General features: G+C 40.8%; 1 protein-coding gene across 1 annotated transcript in view; it reads left to right on the forward strand.

Moving 5' to 3' along the window:
- The first annotated feature begins 5,888 nt into the window (after positions 1–5,888).
- Positions 5,889–13,256, forward strand: part of RBM46 (RNA binding motif protein 46) — a 107,338-nt gene continuing 99,970 nt past the window's right edge. Inside the window, exon 1 of the mRNA XM_053700226.1 lies at positions 5,889–6,039. Coding sequence (XP_053556201.1) covers positions 5,889–6,039 — 151 coding nt within the window. The remainder of the gene's footprint in view (positions 6,040–13,256) is intronic.

Here is a 13,256-nt window from a genome sequence, read left to right on the forward strand (position 1 = left end):
GAAGGGAACTGCACTCCAAGACCGGACCAGGTACACATATGTATACAGTATATATATATATATATATGTATATATATATATAAAATATATGTGTATATATATATATGTATGTATATATATATACTGTATGTGTATATATATATATATATATATGTATAAATGTATGTATATATGTATATATATATGTATATCTATATATGGTTACGTGAGACTCCAGTAATTAATCTTTTTTCCTTTAACAGCTGTTTAGTTTTGTTCTGGACTATGTAATATTTGCGATTGCTTAGTTACTTATGATTGGCTTGTCTAGTGTCACATGTTACGCAAGCTTTGTTGATGATGGTTGCTATGACAACCTGTTGCGGCGCATTAGACACCTTATACAAACAATCTATACTCCTATTTTTCGAATATGTTTTGCAACCTCTTGCCTAATATATGATTCTTTGTTATGTTATTTTACAGGGTGCACTTGTTTATATTTTTGGCTGACCGGACTCACGTTGCCCGGGATGATGACGTCACCTGTTTGGGGGCGGAGCTACCCGGGAGAGCGTGGATGCCCAGCCAGTTCACATTGGTGGTCTGCTGTATTTAAGGGGTGCTGGGGTAAGTAATGTGTAACACTTTTTTGGTCTCAGGACGGACGTTATGCGTCCGAAAACGTTCACTATTAAAAGTGCCTGAATAAGGATCCCTTGGAGTGCGCTTTTTTTCTATGTTTGTTTGCCTGTTTTGCTGCACCCAGGGCATTGGATCAACTGTCAGCTTGGAGTGCAATCTTCTTCTACTTTGTATATATATATGTGTGTATATATATATATTTATGTGTGTGTATATATATATATATATCCTTATAATGCGGCTGCCCCAGTGACAGGACTCTTGTACCCAGTATATATATATATATATATAAAATGGGCGGAGCCATCGGAGGGGCGGGGCTAGTGCTCCCCCATCTTCAAAAGTCACCAGCCGCCACTGCATCAAAGCCACATTCTGTACCCAATCTGATATGATAGTTTGGGAATAGATCTTTTTCACACTATATATTTGTCATTATGGTATGGCGATGTTAACATACATTTTAGATGGAGTAATTTCTTAGACAATTTAGTTAACAGGATTCTGAATGGAGATCACCTTTCCATTTCTGTCACAACTTCTCTTCAGAATGTATGTTAGGGAAAGTCCACGATCCCACAGCCTGGTCAACAGAGATTATGTAAAGTTACATATATCTGAGCTACACTTTAAGGAGTCAGATACGATTTAGTTAATAATTTAATATTAATCTTGGATATACCAACTGATGGAGTTGACTTACTTATATTTTAAGCCACTCTTTTGGAGGTGGTGTGATGTATTTAACTAAATTTTCCATATTTTTTACATATGAAGGTTATCTGTAATGTCGTTCCATGCGGTTGAGAGTATTCCTCTAACTGGTTGGCTTTATGGCAAAGGAATTCAAAATCTACAGATCTTAGATTTCTGTTTGCGTATGTTTATAATGTGTGACAATATATTTATTGCCATTGCTGGCTATTTCTGCAAGCTAGTTATTTTCTAATAGACTAGCGCATGATCTGTTTAAAAAACAAAGTATGATACCCCTCAACTGTATCGCGGGACAGTCCCGATTTTATGGGTCTGTCCCACGAAGATTCACATCTGTCCCGATTGCCCCACATCCTAACGCTGCTCGTCTTATTTCTCACGCTGCTCTCTGGAAATTTTTTTTCATGTATTTTTTTTATGCACTATTATTGGTTACATATATCACGTGACCACCACATATAGACCAGACCCCCAGTGCAAGATGAGCCAGAGCCTGACGTCTGCAGTCACATGGCCAGTCAGGTTTTTGGCGCATGTGACTGCACGTGCCGTGTCTCTGCTCAAGTCTTGTGGCGAAGTGAACAACTGCGTGGCGTGGCGCTCTAGGACTCGTATCGAGGAGGAGGACTACTCAGTTCTGACAAGCGCGACGGACTCACTGTGAGTGCTCAGTCTGTGACATGCAGACAAGCTATTGCATATATCATATTCATGATTTGGAACTTTTCCTGATTATTTTAGTGCAATTTACAGTATATATATTAGTGAACTGTGCTCTCTAATACAGATGATTCATAATTCTGGAAATGCTATGCTATACACTTATAAAAAGCTTGGTCAATGCTGGTCACTTATTTACATACACCTCTATTTAGTGCTCGGTTCCGGCTGTGGGAAAGAAGTAGTTGTAAAACTTTGATCGTCACGCTCCTCCCCCACACAGACAGTCAGACACTGCGTACGGCTCCAAAGACAGAGGGAGGCAGATATTTCGCAGTGAGTGCACATGGCGCTGATGCATAATATTTCCAAGCCCTGTGATCTGCACTCACTCGGCTCTGCATATTGTTATTGGCTCGCTTTCTGCACTAAGCTCAGCCGGGGATCCTGTTCCCCTGCTCTCTGCAGTTGTTTATGTCTTATAATGCTTTAAGGAGCTAATGACACTAAGCTGCCCTCTCAGTTCCAAAGAGCAGAGTCTGTTTTAAAATAATATCTTATGTTCTGGCTGATTATTTCATTGTTCATGAGCTGTGCCTGTATGCTGAGGTTGATTTGGGGAAATTAGTAAAACAGTGCAATAATGTAAGCTAAGGAGCTGGCCCATTTTTGGTTGAGCACCTGGGTAGCGCTTGTTGATTGGTATCTAAATGTAGCCATGAATCAGCAAGCGCTACCCAGGTGCTGAACTAAAAGGTTCTGGCTCCTTAGATTACATTTTTGCTTTTACAAATAAAGACACCAAGAGAACTAAGAAACATTGATAATATGAGTAAATTAGAAAGTTTCTTATAATCGCATGCTCTTGCTGAATCATGAAAGTTTAATTTTGCTAGACTATGCCTTTAAGAACTTTACTAAAGTAGCCCTGCCACCCCTGTAATCACGACAGCTAGAAAACAAACTGTGATTAGATACCCCACGCTTAGCCTCAAACTATGACTACATAAAAAATACTCTCCGCCAGGGAGCTACGAGCCCCAGCTTAAAACCCAAAGGACTTGGCGGTGCCCCACCCACCAAGAGGAGCCTGTTCTATAATCGATAACCCCCGCTTAACCTCATCACTTCTTGCCAATACCGCCTATATACCACCGTCGCCAGCCCACCCTGTGAGGGAAATAGTAGACACAATGATTAAATCACCAAAACGTCAGGTCAAGGTGTAGCGTATGAAGTGGGAAGAAATGGGCTACATTCTCTAACTTAGAGCACACGAAAAATCATATATATATATATATAACCATGGCAGCCTCCACGAGCAACACGTGTGTGGAGGCTACCATGTTGTCAAGCGTCTGAGCTTGCTCTGAAAAGTCCCAGCTTTTCCAGCATGCTGGAAGCGCTGGGACTTACGTCAGCAGAGCGCTCAAAAAACGCCCAGCCTCTCACTTGAAAGTGTTAAGAAAACGCTCCAAGCGGGACCCAGTTCGCTTGGAGCGCTGCCCGAACGCGGCCAATGACTCACTGACAAGGAAGTGTCCTGACTGAGCACAGTGTACATACAGTATTATTACCCCTGGTGTGTGTATGCATGTGATGTGTGTATGTTGTGTGTCTCCATGCATGTGGTGTGTGTATGTTGTGTGTCTGCATGCATGTGGTGTGTGTGTGCATGCATGTGGTGTGTCTGCATGTATGTGGTGTGTCTGCATGCATGTGATGTGGGTATGTGGTGTGTCTGCATGCATGTGGTTTGTCTGCATGTGTGGTGTATCTGCATGCATGTGGTGTGTGTATGTTGTGTGTCTGCATGTATCTGGTGTGTCTGCATGCATGTGGTGTGTGTCTGCAATATGCATTTATGTGGTGTGTGTCTATGCATGTGGTGTGTGTATGTGGTGTATCTGCATGCATATGGTGTGTGTATGTGGTGTGTCCGCATGCATGTGGTTTGTGTATGGATGTGGTGTGGGTATGTGGTGTGTCTACATGTATGTGGTGTGTCTGCATGCATGTGGTTTGTGTATGTGGTGTGTCTGCATGTGTGGTGTATCTGCATGCATGTGGTGTGTGTATGTGGTGTGTCTGCATGTGATGCATGCATGTGATGTGTGTATGGTGTGTGTCTGCATGTATGTGGTGTGTCTGCATGCATGTGAAGTGTATATGTGGTGTGTCTGCATGTATGTGGTTTTTCTGCATGCATGTGATGTGTGTATGTTGTGTGTCTGCATGTGGTGTGTGTGTATGTTGTGTGTCTGCAAGTATGTGGTGGGTCTGCATGCATGTGATGTGTGTATCTGGTGTGTGTATGCTGTGTGTCTGCATGCATGTGGTGTGTAAGTTGTGTGTGTGTGTTTGAATGTATGTTGTGTGTGTCTGCATGTGTGTGTATGTTGTGTGTGTCTGCATGTGTGTGTGTGCATGCTTATTTTTTTATTAAGCAATTTCCCATCCCTGCTGCTGCCCACCACATCATACTTTTGCCGGGGTGGGGGTTGTTGAGGTTGGGCTGCTCCTCTCTCCAATTTGTAAATGTTTGGAGGTAACCTTAAAGTGAAGGTAAACTTTTATGAATGAAAGCCCGTTTTGTAAAATACTATTAAAAATAGTGGCACTTTCATTCATCAAAGTTTACAAAGCAGCCGTTTTGATTAAAAACTTACCTTTCTTCTTTGCACAGTCAGAGCAGCTTCCCCCACCCGGGGATCCTCTCTTCACACATCATCAATGACTAATCCAGCTTCCTCCAATCACGGCTTTCCCCCCAGGGTAGTCATTGCCTGAGGCCATGCCGTGATTGGAGGAAGCTGGATTAGTCATTGATGACGTGTGAAAAGAGGATCTCCGAGTGGGGAAAGCTGCTCTGGCTGTGAAAAAACAAAGGTAAGTTTTTAATCAAAATGGCTGCCTTCTAAACTTTGATTAATGAAAGTGCCCCTGTTTTTAATAGTATTTAAAAAAAACGGGCTTTCATTCATCAAAGTTTAACTTCACTTTAAAGGGACATTATACACTCATTTTTTCTTTGCATAAATGTTTTGTAGATGATCTATTTATATAGCCCATAAAGTTATTATTATTTTTTTTAAAAAATGTATAGTTTTGCTTATTTTTAAATAACATTGTTCTGATTTTCAGATTTTCAGTTTGTGTAAAGGGTCTTTTCATATGCAAAAGAAGGGGGAAGGGGAGTGTCTTATTTCCCACTTGCAGTGGGCTTTCCAGCTACCTTTTCAACAGAGCTAAACTGACAGCTTCTAAATACGTTTTAAACAGTTTTATACTGGATTTTTATATCAGTATTTGTGCATCTTATTCTTTATAGTAGTGTCTATTAAATGCAGTTATATGAAAATGAGTGTATACTGTCCCTTTAACTAAAAAAAAAAAAGGAGTTTAGATGTTTGAGGATTCACTGGTGATTGTGCATAAAGGCATCCAAAACTTCAAGGTTGGAGATAGTGTGAGTACAGACTCTTTAGGAATCTTATTACACTTTTTATGTACAATGAGAAATGCCTCTCTCCTAAACTACTTCCACAAATCAAGTTACAGTTGCAGGTTTTGTGTGGTTACACTTTTATGGTGACAATTTATACTTAAAAAGGGCAGAATGATCATTATTTTGTAACAGAAAATATTACTTTTAGGGAGTGGGGTGTGACGGTTTGAGAACTAGAGTATTAAGACTTTTGGACTGGCAACACTGTTGTAATTTTGGTGGAGGGTACACTGGCAATGGTTGTGGGGTCATCATCAGATGAAGAAATTGTGCCACAGCTTTTTTTTCTGTAGGTGGCAGATCATCCCACTCTGCAGGACACATGTCTGCTCATAGCTTCTATATGCATATTTTTTATTTTACAGAAGACTTTACAATCATGAATGGTGATGGCTTAGACATGCTGAATGGCTGTAGCAAAGCAAAATATGGAGTTCAGAATGAAGCAGCATTGCTTGCTTTAATGGAAAAAACGGGTTACAGTATGGTACAGGAAAATGGTCAAAGGAAATTTGGTGGCCCTCCTCCAGGTGAGCTTATTTAGCATTGAAAACACTATTGTGGTTGTATGGAATTATTTTTTTTATTATAATGTTTTATTTATGTTCTGGTCAATGCCCCAATACTTGTATCTTTAGAAAAAAATGCCTTAAAGTAAATGTAAAGTTTAATGAATAAGTGCGCAGTAACTAAAAATACTCATAAAAACAGGGTCACTTTCATTCATTAAACTGTACATTGAAGCTTTTTAAAAAAAAATACCTTTTCTTTATGGAAAGCAGACCGGCGATCCTCCACCCGCAGCTCCTGCTGTAGTTAGCAGATCGATGACAAATCTGGGTTCTTCCAATCCCCCTTTGGCGTCCAGCTCGTGAGGCAACACATCAATTAGAGGAACCCGGATTCGCCATTGATCTGCTAACTGCAGCGGAAGCTTCAATGTAAAGAATAATGAATGTGCCCCTGTTTTTAAGAGTATTTTTCGATACCGGGCACTTATTCATTAAACTTTACATTCACTTTAATTTAAATTATATTGTAAACTTTGTAAGAAGTCATATTAACATAGCAGTTTAATACAATATGCTGTACTAATTACACTTCCTGTGCATACCCTGTCAAAATACTCACTATTTCTTTTTAAATTTAATTTTAAATAAAATCTGCATTTTTTTCTTTCCAACGTTGACAAACAACTATGAGTTCCATTCTATCCATGAGTGTCCACCCATAAATTTTGTGTGATTAATTCAAATGAAATGTTCCAATCAATAAATTTGTCAAAGATTTTCTGCATTTTTCAAATTCAGCACCTTGATCTAGCTGAAATCATCATTTGACTTTTATCTAGCACAAAAATTGCACTTTATGAGTAAATATTTTTAAGTTTAATTTCTTGTGCATGTTCTGTAGGAAAGTAGAACCAGGTTGTTTTTTTTTAATGCATATTATTTGTTTTTATTTGTGCGTTGTCACTCATTGAAAAATGCATACTTTTAGGTTTCACTTTTCATATGCTTAGAATTGTTTTTGTGTACCTTCTACAAATCTATGTGGAATCCAGTACTTCCTGCTTGAGAAATAAATGAAAAAAATAATTTATACATTGTAAACATGTGTGAGGGAAAATGAATTTGATAAACCACTGATGAATACTAAAAATGTATTATAAACTGATTAAACCATGCTATCTTATGGGCTAATTGCACAGCCCCTGTTACCAATTCTGTACTTAAGTGATGGTAAATTTGCCTCCATAACTACACATTATCTGAAAAGTCTTCTCATAACCTGCATATTGATATGCTAATTTTGTTCAAAAGTCAATTCTACTTTTAAAAATGAGCATTTTTTTTCAGGCTCCGTTACCTGACTAAATGTAGCCTCCCTGAAATATTTTCTCTTAGTCTTATTTGACTGGCAGCTCTTTCAGCCAATCGCAGCCTCACCCTGCACCTCATGTAATTTAATCACAGCACGCTCCCGTGCGTGGAACTCAGCCTGGATGATCAACTGCGCAAGCGCAACTCACTAAGCTATTTGCGCTACAGTAAAAGTGTTTTAGTTGCGCAAATAGCGTAGCCCAGAGGCAGAACTTTTTTTTCATTTTCTGCGATGAGATTTTTTTTTTAGTGAAATTTTTTCTTCAGTGTCTTTAAGAAGCTGTTGTTGCTGTGTTTGTTGCCCTTACTCTGTGTGCATGAGGACAGGTTCATGTACAGCCTGTGTATACACCCTCCCCCCCCACACCATACACCACACACACCATATACACACACCATATACACACACACACCACATACATACACACACACACCACATACATACACACACAGCACTGAACAACACACAAATAGCACCTTAGTCCCTTCTTCCTTTTGGTAGCCAGTGGTACAGAGGAGACTGCTTTCCTCTCCAGTATTCAAATGTTCCAATAATCCACAGCACCAAACGTTATAAACAGACTTTAGAAATGTATTTAGGTACAAACAAATGCAACGTTTCGGGAGCAACTTCCTTAATCATGCATAGGATCAACAGGTGTGTATTGGACCTTTATATAGGGAAATTTAAACCCTTCACACACTTATCCTAATTAAAATAATACAGCGCCACCTAGTAGGTGTCATACAATAATACATCAAACTTTAACAAGTTACCTTACTTTTATATTTAATCCTTAGTCATCAACTAAATTATTCTATATACAAACCTATTAAAAAGCCTATTAAAAATACCTATACAGGTTAGATGTCTCTAAGTGTTTAACTTTATATAGGTCAGATGCCTCTAAATTTTTAACCCTATAGAAACACAGCAAAATCTAACTCCCTATTAAGACCCACAGGGATCATGGTGTTAAGTTTATGGATCCAGAAAGATCCCTTTTGTGTCAACAATTGTTCCCTATTACCTCCTCTACGCAGCCTACCTATGCCATCAATTATTTGCCACCTCAGTTGACTTATACTGTGCCCAGCCTCTAAGAAATGACTGGAAACAGGGGCATTTAAATCTCCACAACGGATATTTGACCTGTGTTGACTCATCCTATCTCTCACCTTTCTAGTCGTCTCACCCAAGTAAATCTTCGAACAGGGGCATTTTATTAGGTAAATGACATAGGATGAGTCGCACAAAAAATGTTCCCTAATTCTAAATTTTCTGCCTGTCAAGGGATATAAAAAATCTTTACCTTTTAATTACCGCATTGCAACTGGCACATCCCAAACATCGGAAAGTGCCAGTATTCTTAGATGTTATATAGGTTTGACCCTGTACTTTTCTAGATCCCACATCACTCTTTACTAACCTATCCTTCAAATTAGGTACTTTTTTATAGGCCATCATCGGAGGATCCATAAAGGCTATGACGTCAGGGTTACATTCTTTAAGTACATTCCAATGTTTGTATATAATCTTGGAGATATCTTTACTATAAGGGTTATATTGTGTGACACAAACCATGCGCTGTGGCTTCTTTTCTTTCTCAATTGTGGCTGTGGCTTCTGTTCTTTTTCAATTGTGGCAGGTCTCTCCTCTAAAATCCTCTTTTCTTTTACAAGATACAATGAGTCCACGGATTTCATCCTTACTTGTGGGATATCGCCTCCTGGTCAGGAGGAGGCAAAGAGCACCACAGCAGAGCTGTATATATAGCTCCTCCCTTCCCTCCCACCCCAGTCATTCTCTTTGCCTGTGTTAGTGATAGGAAGAGGTAAAGTGAGGTGTTAGTTTATATTCTTCAATCAAGAGTTTATTATTTTTAAAATGGTGCCAAAGTTTTCTATTTTACTATAGGATGTAGCCATATTCGTTGTCAGCCTCTAGAGTAGAGCTACAGGTGGCTTTAAGGCAATGGGAACTGGTGGGGTTTTAGCCTCACTGCGCCTCCCATACTTGTGCTGCCCTTCTGGATGATGGTCTTAGCATATAGTAACCAAGGCCCTTCTTTGTCCACAGAGCTGCTGGAGGGAAGAAGACCTCCTGATCCTGTGGGAAGTTTCATGCATTGAGGTAAGTGCAGTCTTTATTTTCTGGGTACAAAACTCTCAGATATGGCTGTACATTGTTTTGCTCTGCTGGGGACAGATTATGGGCTCCTACAGGGCTTTTTGTCTGCAGAGTGTGGGTTCTCTTAAGTTTATGTAGCACCCAAAAGGTTACTTTCCTTAAGGCTGCGTGTTTCTTTAAAAAGATGTGATTGAAAGTGACACGCATATACCTACAGTTATTTGGGGAATGTTACTCAGGGGGTTTTTGGCTGACGCTGGGGAAGGTAGTGTGTTCTGTTTATTGCCGGAGTCTCCGGTTTACAATTTGGGACTATTTACAGTGTTCCTGTTGCAGAGACGTCGTGACCGTGTGGGCTTTATTTATATTTTTGCCCCGTTCTGACAAGATGGCGTTTCGCACTTTCTATGCGCTTTGATCACGCCCACGATAGGCGGGACTTCCTTGGCGCGCTGATAGGTAAAGAAGCTGCGCAACACTCAATTCAGGAAGTCCCGGTTGATGTTAGGTCCTGTTAGAGAAACGCTACAACTGCATGGTTTCTAAGCAAGCGGTCTGCAGCGTCGTAGTCCTGATCCGGACCTGTGATTGAAAGCGGATTGTCTTTTTGTCGTTCGAGGGGGCAGGTAGGCGCCTTAGCAGAGCTGCTGAGGCGAGGTGCCATTTTTTCTCTTACAAGATATGACGAGTCCACGGATTTCATCCTTATGGGTTAACGCCTCCTGATTAGCAGGAAGTGGCAAAGAGCACCACAACAGAGCTGTATATATAGCTCCTCCCTTCCCTCCCACCCCAGTCATTCTCTTTGCCTGTGTTAGTGATAGGAAGAGGTAAAGTGAGGTGTTAGTTTAGATTCTTCAATCAAGAAGTTTTTTTTATTTTAAAATGGTGCCAGTGAGTACTATTTTTCTCAGGGAGAAATCGTCAATCACTTATTCCTAAGAGGAGTGGAGACATCTTATTTTTCTGCCCTGATGATGATGATCTTAGCAAACATTATCTAAGATCCTGCTGGTTCCCACAGAGCATTTGAAGGTAGTGTAAAGAAATATCTTCAGTGTGGAGAACCGTGTCATGCTACAAACAGCATTGAGGTATGTTCAGTCATTTGTTTCTGGAGAGACTTGATACATCAGAACAGGCTGACATTATTCCCTATCTGGGGAGGGGTAATCAGTATGCACTATATTATGGAAACGGTGTACTTGGAATTCCCTTTTATATTGATTACTTATCAGTATGTTTCACTTATGTGTATTCAGTGTGGGATGACGCTGGGAGATGCGGTTTGCTGCCTAAGGGCTATCGTTGTTATATCACTATAGCTGACATAGGAGAGTGCAGTTTTTAATGAAGTTGAGCTTTATTATGCAAGTGTATGTATAGAGGGGCACATGTCTTTAATATTTTATGTTGGAAACCCGACATGTTGTTTTACTTCCCATGCGGGTCTCGGTACGGCTCGAGTTACGCCCACGGTGGGCGGGGCCTAATGTTGCACACTCAGCCGCACAGTACTCATCCGGATCGGCAGTAAGGTCCTGGGCTCCGGTGGGGCCTAAGTTGTTTTTGTACATGAAGGAAGAGACTTAGGAGCGCTTCTTAAACAGAATCAGTGTGATCTGGGAGCAGGTAGGCGCCACTGCGGGGGCCTAAACTGATAAATGTGATATATAACATTATCAAACAAGCGGTGCAATATTAAGCTAATTTGGGCACATAAGGGCATTTTTTATTGCCGCAGATGTTGTTTTGACTAATAACAGAAAAATTGTTGCGCTTTTATTATTTAAAGGCGCAGTACGCTTTTTAGTTCAAAGTTTTTGAGTATATGTTTTGACTTCAGCGTTCAATATATCAAGTAAAGAACGACTATTATTGCTATTGCTAGTCTGTTTAACATGTCTAAACTTGAGGAAACTACTTGTTCTATGTGTTTAGATGCCATTGTGGAACTCCCTCTTACTTTTTGTCCCTCATGTACTGAAAGGGCCTTACAATGCAAAGAGCAGATTTTCTTTAAGGAAAGTGTGTCTAAGGATGCTTCTCAGTCTGATGAGAATCGGGGTATGCCGCTACTTTCTCCCCAAGCGTCACAACCTTTAACACCCACCCAAGCGACGCCGGGTTCTTCAACCGCGTCTACTTCATTTACTCTGCAGGATATGGCTGCAGTTATGTCATCTACCCTTACAGAGGTTTTATCTAAGTTGCCAGTGTTACAGGGCAAACGCAGCAGGACAGAAGTCAATTTGAATACTGCGACCTCTGATGCTTTGTTGGCTATTTCCTATGTACCCTCACAGGGATCTGAATTGGGGGTCAGGGAACTTCTGTCTGAGGGGGAACTTTCCAATTCGGGAAGTGTGTTACCTCAGACGGATTCGGACGTCATGTCCTTTAGATTTAAGTTTGAACACCTCCGCCTGTTACTTCGGGCGGTTTTAGCGACTCTGGATGACTGTGACTCTATTGTGGTACCACCAGAGAAACTGTGTAAGATGGACAAATACTTAAAGGTGCCTGCTTACTCTGATGTTTTTCCGGTTCCTAAGAGAATCTTGGATATTATTACGCGGGAATGGGAAAGACCGGGTATCCCGTTCTCACCTTCTCCTAATTTTAAGAAAATATATCCCATATCTGACACTGTTCGGGACTCTTGGCAAACAGTCCCTAAGGTGGAGGGAGCTATATCTAACCTGGCTAAGCGTACGACTATTCCTATTGAGGATAGTTGTGCTTTCAAAGACCCTATGGATAAGAGATTGGAGGGTCTTCTTAAAAAGTTATTTATTCATCAGGGTTTCCTTTTACAACCGATGGCCTGCATTGTACCAGTTACCACTGCGGCAGCCTTCTGGTTTGACGCCTTAGAAGAGTCAAAGACTCCTTTAGAGACTCTTGAGACTCCTTTAGAGGAAATTTTAGATAGATTTAAGGCTCTTAAACTGGCTAATTCTTTTATTACGGATGCCGCCTTTCAGATTGCCAAATTGGCGGCAAGAATGCTGGATTTGCCATTTTAGCGCGTAGAGCGTTATGGTTAAAATCTTGTTCTGCTGATGAGTCATCTAAGTCAAAGTTTTTGGCTATTCCTTTCAAAGGAAAAACCCTATTCGGGCCTGACTTGAAAGAAATAATTTCTGACATTACGGGAGGTAAGGGTCATCTCCTACCTCAGGATAGAACAGCTAAACTAAGGGGTAAACAAAATAATCTTAATTCCTTTCAGAACTTCAAAGGAGTCCCCTCTTCTTCCTCTTCTTCTGCTAAACAGGAAGGGAATTTTGCTCAGGCCAAGTCCGTCTGGAGACCCAACCAGGCTTGGAACAAGGGTAAAAACCCCAAGAAGCCTGCTGCTGCTACCAAGACAGCATGAAGGGGCGCCCCCGAACCGGGACCGGATCTAGTAGTTGGCAGACTTTCTCTCTTTGCCCAGGCTTGGGTAAGAGATGTTCAGGACCCCTGGACACTGGAAATCGTGTCCCACGTGTATCAACTGGAATTCAAAGATTCTCTCCCAAGGGGGAGGTTTCTTCTTTCACGATTGTCTGTAGACCAGATAAAAAGAGAGGCGTTCTTACGTTGTGTAAAAGACCTCTCTACTATGGGAGTAATTCGTCCCGTTCCAATACTGGAACAGGGGCAGGGGTTTTACTCAAATTTTTTCATGGTCCCCAAAAAGGAGGGCACGTTTCGACCTTTTTTAGATCTCAAAAGTCTAAACAAG

The sequence above is a fragment of the Bombina bombina genome, chromosome 2 (genome assembly GCF_027579735.1).
Source record: "Bombina bombina isolate aBomBom1 chromosome 2, aBomBom1.pri, whole genome shotgun sequence".
Lineage (NCBI taxonomy): Eukaryota > Metazoa > Chordata > Amphibia > Anura > Bombinatoridae > Bombina > Bombina bombina.